This window comes from Aptenodytes forsteri, unplaced genomic scaffold (genome assembly GCF_000699145.1).
Source record: "Aptenodytes forsteri isolate BGI_AS27 unplaced genomic scaffold, ASM69914v1 Scaffold82, whole genome shotgun sequence".
Lineage (NCBI taxonomy): Eukaryota > Metazoa > Chordata > Aves > Sphenisciformes > Spheniscidae > Aptenodytes > Aptenodytes forsteri.
The window spans coordinates 12,418,851-12,435,624 of record NW_008795490.1 but is presented as its reverse complement, the minus strand read 5'-3'; the positions used below and the strand labels follow the sequence as shown (position 1 = coordinate 12,435,624).

At 36.1% G+C, this 16,774-nt stretch overlaps 1 protein-coding gene across 1 annotated transcript in view; it reads left to right on the top strand.

Annotated features, from left to right (window-relative positions):
• Window positions 1-119: 119 nt before the first annotated feature.
• Window positions 120-16,774, top strand: part of AKAP7 (A-kinase anchoring protein 7) — a 100,193-nt gene continuing 83,538 nt past the window's right edge. Inside the window, exons 1-5 of the mRNA XM_009281524.1 lie at window positions 120-150; window positions 2,888-3,037; window positions 4,093-4,238; window positions 9,142-9,278; window positions 14,592-14,752. Of these exons, the coding sequence (XP_009279799.1) occupies window positions 141-150; window positions 2,888-3,037; window positions 4,093-4,238; window positions 9,142-9,278; window positions 14,592-14,752 (604 nt within the window). The 5' untranslated portion in view covers window positions 120-140. The remainder of the gene's footprint in view (window positions 151-2,887; window positions 3,038-4,092; window positions 4,239-9,141; window positions 9,279-14,591; window positions 14,753-16,774) is intronic.

Below are 16,774 nucleotides of genomic sequence, written 5' to 3'. Positions count from 1 at the left end.
GCCTCGCAGACGCATCAGCGCGGGTCGTGCTGCGAGAGGGGGAAGGCCCGGCGTTGCTGATGTCCGTTAGCCGTTCAACGGTCACGTTGGGCAGAGCGGCTGTAAGAGCTACGGCTTGTGCAGAGATATTCAGACATCAAATGGAAAGAGGTGGATTTCCCAGCAGGGGTTGTAGAGATCGTAGGGGAAAATGATTCAATTTAATTGTGGGTTGTTGCTAAAAAGTCTTCTGCTTTTATTTTCCCTGCCTGCCCCTGCGCTGTCCCCAGGCTTGCAGTCAGTGTAAGCATCTGACCTGGCTGAATACTAAACCTACCATTTTTTTTTTTTCCAAAGTTTGGCGGGTTTTTTTAAGCTTTTCCAGTTCTCTGACTATGTAAACACTGCTGCCAGCACCGGGAGTTCAAAATGCTTAGAGAGTAAGGCCATCTATTTTTACAGCAGCTTTCAGTTAAATTGTCTCCAAAGGATTCATTTGTTAGTAAGCATATGAACATAAACGTATTAAACATATAAACATAATAAACAGCGCCTGGAGACCTAATCTCACTGTGATCTCTGATGTGTAGGTGTCAAATAACAGAAGATTATTCTGTCTGAAACTATAATCTGAGTATGGAGAGAAGAGGGCTGGGAAAGGAGTGCGATCAAGTATGTTTTATTGCACCTTATTTTTGTATTCTCCCCTTTATGACCTAGGTTTATCATAATATTTTTTTTCTGCTAGAACAGATTACTTAAATACTAGTGAAGATGAGCAGCCACTTAAATACAAATATGGGAATAATGTGTACACCTGTTCATATATGAAATTCAGGCTAATATAATTAAGCATGCGATTAAGAAACAAGAGTTTATCCTATAACAGCTGGTTTTGTTACTTAGGTCTCAGATTATCAACACGATGTCAAGAATTTTCAAAAATCTTGTTTTCAGGTTGTTTTAGTGACTAGAACACAATTCTTGAATTTTGTTGCTGATTTCTTTAATAAATATTTCAGAAAAGGTGGGAGTTGGAGGTTTTTTGCTTGAGGCACAACCTGTAGAATTTAGAAGCAGTGCCTGTTCGGTTCAGCTAATTGATTAGAGAAGGGACATTGTTAATCACTAGCTGTGCCTTTGCTATGACCATCTGCTATTGTAAGCAGACAGAATTTTTCAAACTGGCTCAAGTATTTTGCCTTTTGAGCAGACAGAGCAAAGGAAATGCGTAATCTGCGATATACACCCCTCAGATTTATGTGAGTCCTTGCTCTGCACCTAGTGCTGCCTTAACAAATCCCTTTTGCTCCCAGCTGGTTATGATTCTGCATTTCTGAATCTTGTTGATAACTTTTCTGCCCCAAACTGACCTACTTGTTTGTCGGTTTCATGGATTTCTGTCTTGTCCTTCACTTTGAGATCTCTTTGAAGGAAGGATTGTTGTTTTCTGTATGCTTGTGGATCACCAGCAACAATCTGTTTTGTGTGAGCTTTAATCTAAATGTTAAGTAATAATTTTATTATTGCTCTAACATCTGTCTGTTGTGCATAGGTCTTTAGTGTCTACAGGGGGAACAAGCAACAAATCTAAATACTTTGTTCTTTTTAATAGCCTCTGGGATAAAGTTAGGTGTCATACCACAACCACAGAGTGATTTATGCCTCCCTACTTTAGACTGGAGTGAATTAGCATTTAATCAGGTTGTTCTTTTACTTGTCGTCCCTAGCATAAAGTGATATACGCAAGAAACACTCCACAGGGTGATAATAACCCAGATTGGGTCTGTAATATTGATTTTATACATGTAGTGAAGCTTTGCATGCCACAAGAACATAATATGCACTTTCACTGCCAAATTTTCCCCTTGGGCCAGATTTGGACTATCTGCACTGGTCACAAGAGGAGCTTTGAAAGTGCGTTGTCTGTAGTAATGAGCTGTCCTGGGATAAACTGCAGTTCTGACATAAGGCTTCCTCCACTACAGTAATCCCATTGTGGAGTTGTCCCAAAAGTATATTGCTGGATGCCTGGTTATGTGCATGTTTTTTGCTGCTAGAGAAGATTTTACTTTTTCATTTTTCAAGATATAACTTAGTACGCAAATATGAGAGTTTACCAATGCAAAACATGAAGCAGACATAAGGAAATGACTCATGCTTAGTTAGTACTCTTGGGGAAAAAGACATTTTTAAAAACTTGTTAGTGGAGATTATTCTGTCATTGTGATATTACTCTGAGATAGAACTTCATGTATATCTTTATACATGCAAGACGGGTTTTGGTTTGTATTGATTCCTTCTTTAGCTTAAATACTAAAAGTCAGTTATTGGAACCAGAAGTTCAGATCGTTGCTGTCTATGACATGTTATACTGTGTGGGAGATGCAGGAGTAGAATAATCATCTCATTCCTGAATGATATAGTCAGCTGAGAACTCTTTGTTATATGTGGAATGGTAGGATTCCCTTCCTGCTCCTTCGTGCCTCATTTTCAGTGTGTTTACATTGGAATTCATTTGCCAATGTTTGTCTGCACTGAATTTCATATGCCATTACTGTTATCTAAAGTGAACTTTACGTGATGTCTGAAGACTTTATTTTTTCATGCTTGATTATAAGTATCTTTTTTTTTTCATGTAATTGTATTTTCTTAGACCCAAACAAGACCATAAATTATTAAATACAGAAGGCTGAACTTCCTTTTTTTGCTATTCCATAAAGCGTTGAAGTATTTTTGCTGATATGTTGACAAGGAAGAACAGCAGCATTCTTAAGGGGGTTATATGTCAATATTCATTTGCTGATAATTAGAGAAATGTATACTTGGTATATTGCTTGAGTATAATGTCTCTTAGCTGTTTATATAAAAAACTAAGACCCAGTGTGTTACTTTAAATGTATTACAGATGGGCTGGAAAATGTACAGCAAAAGAAAATCTTTGAAGAGAATAAGGAAAGGACACAACAGAGAGAAGAGCCATGTCCTGCTGATTCAGTAGAATCTCTGATGGCAGAAATGCCGTTTGTCGACACAGATATTGAAGATGAATTTGTTAGTAAGTATATTAGACAGAAGTAGTGTGGAAGCATACACTCATCACACACTCAGTTCTTGGTCCTGCCTGTTGGCATGTACAAGTGGGCTGTGCGCGTGGAACAGAGTCTGCCTGTGAACAGGATCCAGTCCAGAGCCTCTCTTATTAGTACGCAGTCCTGCAAATACTGGAGTGTATTAAAAATTTAGCATTTTGTGATCCATTGCAGCAATGAATCACAAAATAAAGACCTCTCGTATGTCAATTCACATTACTGTATATGAGCTTCTCACGTGGTGGCTTTTATGAGCTGTCTTCCAATATGTGTATTCCCAGCATGTGGCTATAAGTGCACCTCTAATTGGATTAGTGGATGTCTGCAGCCTGGTCAGTTTATGGGTATGTATCAGGCCACATGGTGGGAGAGGGTCTGCAAAGTCTTGAGGAAATAAGCTGGGGGAAAAATAATTTATGATGCAAAGGAAGAATTGAGGACATGCACTTTCCTTTCGCTATCGATGTTGGAAGGGGTCTTTGGGAAAGGAGGAGGTAGAGAGATCTGGCTTGGATTAAATTTTCTTCTGGGCTGGGTTTGGTCCTTGAACTATAGGTTGGCCAGTCCTAGCCTAATACAACCTTTAATAATCCTATGTATTATCTTGTTTTATGTTGCAAAATGCAGCGTGCATGGGATTTTTGAAACTTAATATTGGTGCTTTTGCTCTAGTGTCACATCTATGTTCAAGTGTAGACAATTTGCAGGCCTATTCCACTGCAGTGTGAGTTGGCTAAATGAAACACAGCAGTTTGGAAGCTGCCTGTCTATGTTAGCAGCTTATAAGCCCTGCTTAGAGGTGCAGGCTGTTAGTTCAAGTATGGTACTCTACTTGTGTGACTACATTAATTCAGGTTGGAGTAGGATTCCAATCAGACAGTTCAGAGCATGGGCAGATCAGATGACTGGGAAGACATGCTCCAGTCAGTTGACTGAAGTCCAGCTCCTGTTGGCATGATATTAAGTACATCTTTGTTTTGATTTGTCTGTATGCTGAAAGTAATTTTTTTTTTCTCTTCAGTGCATGCAACCTCTGAATTAAATATAAAAAAGAAAAGAAAGAGGACTACTGGAAGGGAAATTGAAGAAGGCAGTGAGAGAAAGAAGAAAAAGAAAAAACAGTATCAGCCGAATTATTTCGTTTCTCTTCCAATTACTAATCCAGAGGTGATATTCTTTATTATACTGATTTGGTATAATGAGAATTACTTCAATAGCTGCATGTATTTATAAGAAGAACAGTATTTGGTCTTGAGCAATATTTTTTTGATTTGGTATAATGAGAATTACTTCAATAGCTGCATGTATTTATAAGAAGAACAGTATTTGGTCTTGAGCAAAATATTTTTTTTCAGGTATTTTTAAAGGAACATTAGCAGCCTATTCAAAGAGTAACTTTATTTTATGTAACATTTTTGTGAATAAAATTGCTTATCTGGAAAAGACTAGAGGAAAAATATTTATCTTTTTATGCAGTTTGTCAGTCTTACGGATTTGACATTATTTTGACTGAAGCTGGCTTAAATTTCCCCTCTGTACTGTTCCAGTATTGCTTATTTTGTCATTCACTTAGAATAAGGAAGAGAGAAATTCTTATTTAATTTAATAAAATCCCTAGCAATATTTTTAGCTCTCCTTATAGATAGGAATTTAAATTTGGATCTGTTGCTGTTTTAACAAGGCAGTTTGTAGTTTAACATTCTCCAGTAAAATTGATCATCTTATTTAAAATTCAAACAACCTATTGTTTTAGTGAAATGTTCAAATGGATTCAAGAAGTGCAGAGAGCTCTTTAAGAAGACGTATTTTCTCGTAGTTAGCATGTGTTGTCTCGTTTACACAGTGAATGAGAATAAGTTCTTACATGCTGTGGGATGTCTCTGATACAGCTTTGACACCTTTTGTGTCTGCAAACAAGGAAAGTAGGTGCATTATGTTTAAAAAGTTAAACCCAACAGTTTACCACCATTTCCAAAGCTAGGTTTATTTTTTAATACCAGGAGCTATCTCAGGTGAATTTTCCATCTGTACTAGCTGTTCTCTGAGAAAGTCAAAGATTAAGAGAATCCGAAATGAAAATAAACCAAAGTAGGTTTGAAAATTACAGTGCAATCTTTGATTCTTCAAAATATACTATGTGAAGAAGAGATTGTAGAGGCTGGTTTTATAAGATCCAGATAGCCTGACACGAACGTAGTGGGAGATCTTTTGTGCCATCTTACTCTGAAATGTAGAATCATAGAATCATAGAAAAGGTTGGAAAAGACCTCTAAGATCATCGAGTCCAACCGTCAACCCAACACCACCATGCCCACTAAACCATGTCCCTAAAAATATCTTTTCTTCCTGTCTGTTCCGTGATTTAACAAGTGCAGGAATAATGTAGGGGTTATATAATCTGATAATTGAGAATTCCTGCTCACGATTGTTGTTGTATTGAATGGCTGGTTGAGTGGAAAAGTCTTAACTATGCATGCTTTTTTATATGTCACGTATTTAGTCTTATATCATTTACAGAGGTAAGGGAACAACTATATTAAAATCTCAGAGCATTTGGGAATTCCAGGACTTTGCCAGAAAGTTTTGTTTATGCTTGCCTTAGATGTAGAGTTGTTCTGAAAGTAGAAAATACATGTTGGAATTTGTATAGGCAACATTAGCCAAAATTTAGACTTAAGACACCTGGTTTCTTGATAGCCAGAGGGTATCTGGTAATTACTGGTAGTATTTCAGTTAGTAATGAGAGACCTTTCTTTTTTTGAGGATCTGATTTTACTCTAGTGACATGTTTTAGGCATTAGTACTCTTTCTCCATATTTCATGTAGTATTTTAAGCTTTACACAGAGAACCATTTTGTAATAAGGGATATTTCTGGAACATTTAATGAACTGTTCCTCTTAGAAATTAAACAGTTTCCTCGTTTTCATTTTAATTATGTTTTGAATCTTCAGAAATCAAATGTGGTGTTCTATTAATTTTGAATTTATATTGATCTTTGCATTATTACTTGTGCAAAAATAGTTAAATGGATGTTTACCTTTGTATCCTTTTCTGGTATTTTTTTTTTAAGTTATGTTTCATCTGATGTGTTATCACTTGGTAGGTTAGTCTTTCAGGGTCCTCCAGTCTTGATTATGATTATAATTAATCTGTTAAATCTTTAAAGCTTTATATTCCTTTATATTCAACCTTTATATTCACTGTCTAGTAGTATCCTTGCAATAAGCAAAACTAAGTTATTTTATTACTCTTCAGAATAACATATTCCAAGTAATGGGAGAGGGGACCTTGAAATCAGTATCTGAGGCCTTATTTTGGAGCACTTTTAAAAATAATCTGAGAGGGGGGAATATGATCTGCCTTGAGACATTTCTTTTAGTTAAATTAGGAAATCTCAAGTTAAAAGAAGTAGTCAGCATGATAGCAGTTGAAATGTAACATAAAACTTTGTAAGGAAATGTAAATAGCAGGTTAAATAGCAATTTAAAGTTTTTATTTATGCAGTGGGTCATAACTAGTTATACAGAGATGTAGGAAGAGTCCTGGTTCGCTTAATTAAAATTCAGTGCACTCAACTGTTAATTGCACCTTAGATTTATTGAAGAAAACAGAACGAATCTGAACTTATATTATGCATTGTGATGGCACAGCTATGCTATAGCTATTGTGTTACGTTTTGATCACATAACTTCTGCGAAAACAAAAATAAATTCCTGAAATTCACAAAAATGTACTTGAAAACTTTTTTTCTTCTCTCCAAATAGTGTAGATTGTGTAGAATGTTGTCATTTAGCCAGAGAGAGAGAACGTGCTCTTCTTTCTATTTTGCCTTTATCAAAAAGGCAGCTCATTTCATGCTTTCCTGGTGGGTTCAGCAATAGCTTGTCTCTGGAACTGCTAACAGGCCATCTTTGGAATTAATCCTGTTCCAAAGGTATGTTATTCGTTAGGTTTTTAGCTTGGTTTCCTAATGAAGTTTATACAGGTGTGAGCCTGCCTATCTGTTTGCCTTGTTATAACCCCGCTGGGTTTTTGTGGGTTTTGAACCTGCTGTGGGTTTTCAACTACTTGTCCAAATTTGGATAAAAAAATTGACATCTTGGAAGTACTAATTTCCTACAATTTTTGTGGAATTGGTACTTGCGTAAAAGAGAGAGCCTTGAAAGAACATGCTTGTGTTGAAGACTGTAGTGTGAGTGTGGAAATTACCTATTCTTCTAGACCTGCCAGCTGACGAATGAATATCTGCATGTTTGTTAGCCAGTCAACCCCTTATAGCTGAAAATCAGCCACAGCATGTGCTGCTTCTTGCCCAAGCCAGAACTGAACTATATGAGGGAGCTGGAGGTGGTTTAGGACATGAGCAGGAAGGGACTCGGAAGTACTACTGAAGGAAACTATATGGGTATGGGGATGTGGGGTATTGGCTGCTAATCTGAATGCTTGATAACATTGATCTTTTTCAGAGGTAGGATGGTCTTACCTCTATGATAACACAGTTCCACACCTGTCTTCTGTATTCTGAAGGACTTGTACACTTACATTTATACTTTTTTTTTTCTTTGCCAGCTCTCAGGTGGAAATCAAATTTAGAAGCTGTAGTTGAAAATGGAATAAAATTGTAATTTATATGATAGGTGATTTCATTTTTGAGTTTTTTTTTTTCTTTATGGGGATAACTGCATTTGCTTTAGTTTATAAACTTAAATAATTATGCAGTCAATACATTGTAATTACCAGGGATTATGTTTACCAGTTTTTTGCTTAAATGTGGGTTAAATTTCTCCTACACCTGAGACAATAAATGCGTTATTTATCCAGGATAAGATCAGTTCTGACATATAAAGGAAGATGGTCTTATTACAACATGATGTATGATCAAAATGTTGGTGCGTTTTGGTTTCTTCATATGTCTTACACTACCTAAGACACTTGTGGTTTTGTAGATGCTATATCACCTTTTTCTGGCAAGTGGCTTTTACCTTCCTTCCTCCTCCCTACCCTCCCTAGAGTTGGTTCCTTTCAGTTATAATTTGGTTTTATTTATATGGCACTACTAGATATCTGTGGCACATTAGGTAAAACTCCTGCATGGCAAAACTCATCTTAAGAAATTCGGTCAGAAAAGTACTGTCCACTCCCACTAGATTGTGTTTTTTCAGGAAATTTATGTGTTCCTTACGATTAACAGAGCTACCAAAATATATCAAGGCTGATTTGTCTGTAATGTCTTTGCTTACCATGCTTTCAGAAATAATTCACTTTGTCAGATCGTCAAGGTTATTGGATACGATTTGATTTCCACCAACATAGTCAAGAATTGTTGCAGGTTTGGTTTTTTGGGGTTTGGTGTGTTTTTGGGGTTTTTTTTAATCACTGCAATACAACTATCATAATGGCAAGCACAGTAAACACTTTGGATACAATTTATAAAGCATGTATAACCATACAAATAATTTTCAATGAAGAAAATGTAATTCAAATAATTTTAAAGAAGATGACTGATGAAGTTAGAACTGTATACATGTTGTATGGAAATTCATTAAAATATGCTTGAAGAGAGTATATAAATTATATCTGTCTGTTGGACAGGATAATCAGAATTGTAAATTGGATATCCCTACAAATTATTTACTGAATATTCCTGTTTTGTATGTGCCCGATCCTGCGAAGATTTCTTTTTCCAGACACCTGTCTGCACATAGCAACATACAAGTTTAGCAAAGCAGGCAGAGAAAGTCCTTGAAGAAGCCTTTTATTTGGATTACTGGCAGTGTAAAACTGGATGATCTTAATCTGCTTCAGACATTTATCATACTTAGGGAAGCAAACTCCTATTAAGATGTGATAGGGAGTGTCCAGTGATTTATTAATCACTCCATTCGTACCCACTTTGAGCTTACTCAGGTCAATTAGCACAGCTTTGTCAGAAGATAAAATTTTCTTCTGCTAGAATGGTTTTTACATAAACGTTTGATTTCAGTTTGTGTGCTTTCTTGTTCACTTGCATGATGGGATACAGTAATTGTGATGGCTAACTGTTGTTTCTGTGTCGGTCTTTCTGCCCAGATTACTGGCAATATTCAGGCTGTCCAAGATGCAGTAACACAAAAGGATCAAAGGCTTTCCAAAGCGATGGTTCACTCTGGCTCATTGCATGTCACCATGTTAGTGATGCATTTATCCAACGAAGAAGAAATTAGCATGTAGGTATTTGGCGCTAAATTAAGTATGTACAAATATTTTTGCTGGAGGAGTTCATAAAAAGACTGGAAGGGATAACTGATGCTTATTTTTTGTCAGCCCTAAATTACTAGGGTTACTGAACATTTAATTCATGTCGTTCTTAAAATGCTAATCTTAGTATTAGCCATTTTCATAACTTATGGTATGTCATGAGCTCTGAACAAAGTATGCTATTTTCCCTTGCATTTTTCATACTGTGTGCTGAACTTGCATGCACAAAGCTCATGTTTGCTAAAGTAACTATTTTAAAACAATGTTTCAATATAGGGGACACTGAACAGATTAACGGGAATTTTCAGAATTTCATAGTTTAGCAAATGTTATAAGCCAAATTAGTAATTGTCACCGAAAGACTTTAAAGTAAATCTTAGCTCCAAGCTAATGCCTCATGCAGTTATAGGTTTTTTTAATGTCCCTAAATGAATTTATTATACTCAAAATTTAAGTACACTAAAAGAGAGGTGGCTATTAGGCTTTATCAAAAGTGTAATTTTTGTGTTGCTTCAGTGATACAGCTGATTTTTTTTGTCATATAAAAGGTAGAAAAGTTGTGGAAAGACGTATGTATTATACAATGACGTCATGTCTAAGTGTTAGATGCGACTACTTGCTTTATAAAAATGCAGTTCTTTGGTGTTTTTTACTGTTTATCACATGTACTGACATGTCTGACAAGCCTACTTTAACATACAAGTTCAGTGGTTTATATGAAGATGTTCAGACTTTTAAGTCTATCTATACAGCTGTAATTTATTAATGTTCAGAATAACAATTTGTTTGTCTAGCTGTGATTTTGACTTGAAATGAAAGCATACATTGTATTTTATAGTCCTGCTTTGCTTTACACAGACATTCTCAACAGTTTCTATTTAGGTGCGGTGCCCAAAATATGGCCTGCATATGCTGTGTCTCTATATTTGCACATTGTAAGTGCAGAATTGAGATTGCAAACACTTTGGTGACTGTAACAGAGTATTGTGTAATATGCTGATAAATGGCCTACTGGCATTATATGAACATCTGGGAATCCTCCATTGCTTATGTGTCAATTTTGTAGTGAATTGCTAATGAATCAAATTAATCAAAAATTCATCAGATCCTTATAACTGTGAAAGAGAAGACTCATGGTTTCATCTCCCCCAGATGAGTTCTTTCAGGGGCCCTCTCATCTCTCTCTCTCTCTCTCTCTCTTACTGGTTTTCTCTGCAGTATTAGCAGGCATGCGGCCTATGTACTGAATTATCTAGATCAAATAATGAATAAGTGCAGTGAGACATTGCTTTGGTTATGGTAATACAGTTACAAAATAATGTGTCTAAAAAGTGTGTGTTGAATAATTTTTCCCCCCAGAAGGTTTGGCTGTTAAAGTGCAGATTTGTCATAAGAAAGCGAGAATCCAAGATAGAATGTAGGAACCATTTGGTAATCAAGGGCATGCTTCTAATAAGTAGAAGTATTTTGGCTAAAAACATTTAACACACCTAAAAATAATGAGGTATCAGTATATCTAAATCAATTGCCCTGCTGGTATTTCACACTTGTTTCCTTGAATGCTATATCCTTGAGGCCTCTACACTCTTACCTCTCCTGTGAGGTTGTGAGTCTGTCAGCATCCTCGTCTCCAACAGTCTGATCTAAAGGGAGAGGAACAGATAGTCAGGAACAGAGAACAGAAAGGAAAGCAAAGGATACTAGATCTGCTGGACTTCCTCTCCTTTCCATGTGCCTTTTGTCTCCTGGAGTAGGCACACCAGCTTCCTCCTGCCCTGGTTGATGAGCAAACTGTGGTAGCACCTGAAAATCAGTGAGAACAACCACTGACTGTGTATGCAAGATTTTTTTAAAAAGGGTTCGAAAAGGGAATGTGAGAGGATATCTCAAAGGCAAGTATGCCTCCTCAGGAATATTTTTTAGAGTCCTAAACTGTATATCAAAACAAATATTCCCAAATTCAGTATCTTCTGCTACTCTTTGAGCTCCTCAGCTCTCACTGTCCGACTGCCACCCAAGCACACACTTACGGAGTTCTTCTCTGCCTCTCCCAGCAGAACTCCACAGTCCAGGCACCCAGGAGCTGTCCTCTAGTCAGCAGCAGCTTCCCCAGTGATTCACCCCTTCCCTGGCCAGATGCCTCCTACAGGTATCTAGCTCAGCTATCCTCAGGTATTCTAGATTGCATTTTTTATTATACGGGATTCTTTTTTTTTTTTTTTTTTTTCCGTAACTGATGTTTCCTGTTTAATCTTTTGGGAGAACTTGAAAAGTAAAAAGTTGAATTTTCCTTTCTTTGGTTCACCAATTTTTGATACCAGGTTAATGGAAAGAAGCCAAGATCCGGGCTGGCAAAAGAACCTGTGTGTAATGTAGGGTGAGAGTAATCCCTCAGACAAAGTGCAGCTAGTCAACTGGGCATCTGAGAGTTCATAGATCCTTAGGTTTGGATCCATTAAGTTACTTAGATATCTACAGTTTTTCGACTGTGTTTGCACAATAGTGCCTCTGTCTATACAGAAATGAAATGTGTTGAATGCTATTTGAAGTCAAAACGCGTGATAAGAATGTGCTAAACATAACATTCAATTCAGCACAAAGCCCTTTGTATGGTATTTTAGTACATACAGCTTTCACCCTGAAAATGGAAGATCTGTATTCTAGGCTGCTCTTTCTAAGGGAATCCAGACCTGCAGTTCCCATGCGAGTTTCCTAACTGATTGGCCATGATCTAGCCTTCATGAATGCACTTTACATCTCTTTTTGCAGGACTATATGAAATCATGAATGTGAGATTTTAAAAAAACATAAAGAAAGCAAGCAAGCAGGAGTCATGACAGCACTCCCTTCAAGCAAAGGAGTTCTAGTCCATGCTAACTGTCTGCATAGTCATGGGCTCAGGTACTAGAAATCAGGATGCCTGCCTTTGCAGTAAATGCCTTCATTACCAGACTATAGTGTCAAGTTCTTCTTGCTTGTTATTTGTCAAAGACCCTGTGAATCTAACCTTTTCATTATAAATATGAGAGCTGAAAGGATTCAGTTTGCCTTTTTTTTGCAAGGTTGCTTTTTCGAACAAGTAATGAAAATTAACAATTCAGAAATTTCTAAAAAGAAACTACATCAATTTTAAGTGCTATAATATTTACATTACAACAATATAGAAAAAAAAACGGGCACTGCTTCTATAATCCTAGTTTGTATTGACTTAGAATATGCTGCTTAATTCTTTTTTTTATTTCCTTTCTCCACTTTGGAGCAAAATGCTTGTAAAGTTTTTTGTTATCCCTGTGGGTTAGTTGCACTGAGTGTAACTACTATTTGGCATCGTAAATAGTATTTGGTATGGAATAACAAGAAAATACCACTGTTGTGTTTGTTGCTGTTGACTTCAGTGGAAATGTTTGTCCTTGTGCATTATTCTTACAAAGCAATTGTTAGGTGTTATAAAGTGATCGATAGAATACGAAAATACAAAATATGCTAGAGCGAGATGACAACTATTTTTCTAAATACTTTAGTGTTTACAAGATGATATATGAAAGAAAAAGTAGAACTAAATCTTCAGTGACACAGTGCTAAACTGAAAACACACTGCGCTGTTTGAATTGACCTTTCATAGACCTCATCAGGTAGAGTTGAGCTGGTCAGTGAGTTCTGTAGCACACCCTACAGTATGGAAATATAAATCTTTGTTCAGCTGGGGAACAGAGCTTTCCATGACTGTCTGTGTACCAGTTCTCAGATGCAAAAAATCTAGAGATGGGTATGTGTATGATTCACTACTTGAAAGCCCGCTGCAATCTTTGACACAGTGTATTTGAAATATCTGTACCTGTTTTGGAACAATTTTCAGGTTCATGTTGGTAAATAAATCTACACATGATTACCTGTGAAGTAATCTGACAGGTATAATCGGTATTCGATGGTGTTTTTGAAAGGTCTTGAAGTACAGCACATATGGAAGACATAGGAACAGGCTTTGTCTAATGGTGATAAAAGGGTAGGTAAGTGGCAGAGACTACGCTCAAAGAAAAATATCTTTGCCAAGGAACAAGTAATGGCATTGTTGTTTAAAGTGGTTATATAGGAGCTAAAGTACTTCTAGGTTGTAGATTAAGGCCCTATAAAAAAACCACAGGAGGACTATATCAATCAAGGATATTTTGTCATGTAATCAACCTTAACGTCTTTCTTAACCTGGCCTACGTTTCAATTAAATGCATAGTTCTCATAAGAGTCCATCTTGTTAAACACAGTGGAAACGTGTGTGGAGTTGTTTGCAATTGTACAGGCTTAAAGAATATAATTTAGCCTACTTTAGAAATCACGGTGATGGCTTTCATCCAACTAGGACATAAAAAGTAAAATAAACTCTCTTGAGAGTTTTTAACCTGTCACTGCCATCTAGCGTTTATAAAGTCAACGTCGGTTTACTGAAAAGTTTAAATTCAGTTTCGTTGAATAGAATTAAAAACTGTGAGCATGTGAGAGATCTTTTAGAAGACACTAAGAATGTTTATATAGTTTTTGTTTAGCATGTGAATCACTTCAAGTGCAGGTCAAAATAATTTTTTCATGTAATCATACATGGACTTAATATGGCTAATTAAAATGATTATTAATAGGTTACCAGGTTTGTTCCTGTTACATGTTGATTATGTGTGCATGCTACTTACCTCTTGAAGAAAGTAAGCATCAATTTAGATAGTACTTCTTTTAATAACAGTTCTCAATGAGCTTAATAGTAATTTCCATATAATTTTATCATTTTTTATATATATATATAAAATGTCACTAACCTCTGTTTATAATATTAAGTAACACTCTGTAGTAACTTTGAATGAAGCAGAATCTTAACAGTGTTCAGTTGAGCTATCAGGAGATGAAAAAAGTGAATTCATTTAAGAATGGAAAACCAAATGCTTCCGAGTAAGCATCTTATTTAAATGGGATGCACAGAGTAATAGAGACACTGTCATCTTAATATCTAGTCACCTTGAAGACTGAGAGAAACTCTTTTGAGGAATTACACCTGCTGCTAGGTCTGCCTTATTATTTCTGTGGTTTTACAGCAGGGTGTATGAACCAGTTTACCTTTACAAAATGGTAATAATAATAATACTGACTGCGTTGATAGGAAGTAGTGCAAAAGTACCTGAGTAGATAATAAATTGATGCTAATAAAGCTTTGTGAGATTTTTGGATAGAATGATTAATAGCAATGTAAACAGTATTAATATATTTGACTTTCACATAGATATTTTCATTCCTCTTGACAGAGCAGTTGGTGCTCTTTCAGACAGCAAGGATTTTGTAGAAGATCTCCTGAAAGGAAAAACTGTGGATTTGTCTTTTCAAGGAATTGATCACTTCAAAAATGAAGTTGGATTTGTGAAGTTGGCAGAAAATGATCATACAGCTATACTTACGAAAATAGCAGGTACAACTTGTCAATCTAGTTTAAGTGCTTTAAAGACTTTTTGACAACCTAGATGAGAGTGGAGCACAGAGGTAAGTTGGTGCTAATTTAGTCAACATTAATTTACCTTTAAGAACTGCAAAGGCTACATGACGAATTTCTCAGCATAGTTCGAAAGGATATTAATGAATTACAGGCAGTACTGTTCTCTGATACCTTTTTATTTAGTGTACGTAAAAAATGTAGTGCAGGTTTGTAGATGGATATAAAGACTCCATTCTACTTTGTTTTGGTCCGAATACTGTCTGCTGTTTTTCAGCTGATATTTATACCCCTATCAATTTGTATATTCATACTTACTGACTTTAAGAACTGTATCTTTGATATATCTTACCTGACTTGCAGAGTTACATAGTTCTCTCCTTTGTGTTCATGCTGAGTAGAGCACTGAGAGACAGTGACATTCTTTCCTCTTCTGTGGTCTGGGAAGTCTTTTAAGTTTTGTATTTCCTATATATATACACATATCACTCTTAAATCTCAGTGAATTAACTGTAACTTACCATGTACACATGTATAAATGCATATATACATATATGCGTGTGTATATGTATGTGTATATATGTACTTTACACATACACTTCCATTTATGTATGAAGTAAAATCTGGACTTTCTCTACACTCCTGGAGGATAAGGGGAATTCAGGAGAAGGACATGACTCATCTGCCAGAGGAATGGAGTTGGATTTCATGCTGCTTTAGCCTGAAATTTTTTTTGGAGCAGTTGTGGAACCAGTCTGTGGCTTGTTCAATGTTGATTGCCTTCCTTTAGCAATTAGGAAGTTACTGAAAGATGTGACAGGTACATGCTACTATGCATGTGCACCCACATGTTCACTTCAAGAGCGAAACTCTCAGTTCTGTCTTAACAGTGGAGCTAGGCCACTGCCTTTGCCAGTCAGATAAAATGCATCCAAAGATACAGTTCAAGTCAGTAGGAATATATAAATTAAAAGGAGTGGAAATACCAGCTGAGAAACAGCAGTCACTACCTAGACCAAAACAAGGTAGAGTGGAGTTTTTTATCTGTCTGTGAGTCTATACTTAAACTATGTTGTTTACAGATATTAAATAAAAATTCTCAGAGAACAGTACTGTCTGTAATTCATTGGTGTCCTTTAAAACTATCCCGGCAATTCCAACTATTCCTTGGAAAGACTCTTTTAAAGAGTTTTTCAGTATTGATGAATTATCTTTTGTGCTCTGAGGAATGTGAGGTCACATCATTTTTTAGTAGTGCAATAGCCCATATAGGACATTTTGCAGAGTAGCAAAGACTGCTGCTGTCACGCTACCTCTTTGCAGTCCAATACAGAGAAAAATGGAAAAAGTCTGTATTAATACAGTGCTTTCTCTAGCAATTCATTAGTTTAATTTCTGAAGTGCCTTTAGAAAATATTTAGTATTTTTTAACTTACATTTTAAAGAAAGGTTGAATAGAAGACTGTGAGCTTTTCAGCTTACCAAATTGCTTATGCTGTTATTGGGCAGTGCTTTATTATTTTAAGCAGTGCTTGATAGAGAAGTATTTCTAATATTCAGTATGGGAGAAATTGAACAGTACTTACAGTTCTAGAGAGGCTTCGGTTGTCAAATAATCCCATAACTATTTCAAAGTTTGAATCTACCAAGTATTTCTTCAGTCCTTTAGATGATATGCTTCCTCATCCTTGTCTTTGAGTTTGTCTTTAGATTTCTTTTAAAGGTGACAGAATATTTTATGTATGCTGTTTTAGAAACAGTGAGATAATTTATAAAGCAAGTTCCTTTCCAATACCTCTTGTGAAAGGAGATGAATGGTTTCTGTTAGTGACAGTAACTTTTGATTTTGAGAAGTTTATAGTTAATTATTACGAACTCCAAAATAATTGAAGTTGCTAGACATGGAAAGCCAAATACCTTTTAACTACAGGAAATAAATAAGTTTGTTATGAGTGATTTTCTACACTATTGGGTTTGCGTGGCAAGGTTTTGGTAGTGGGG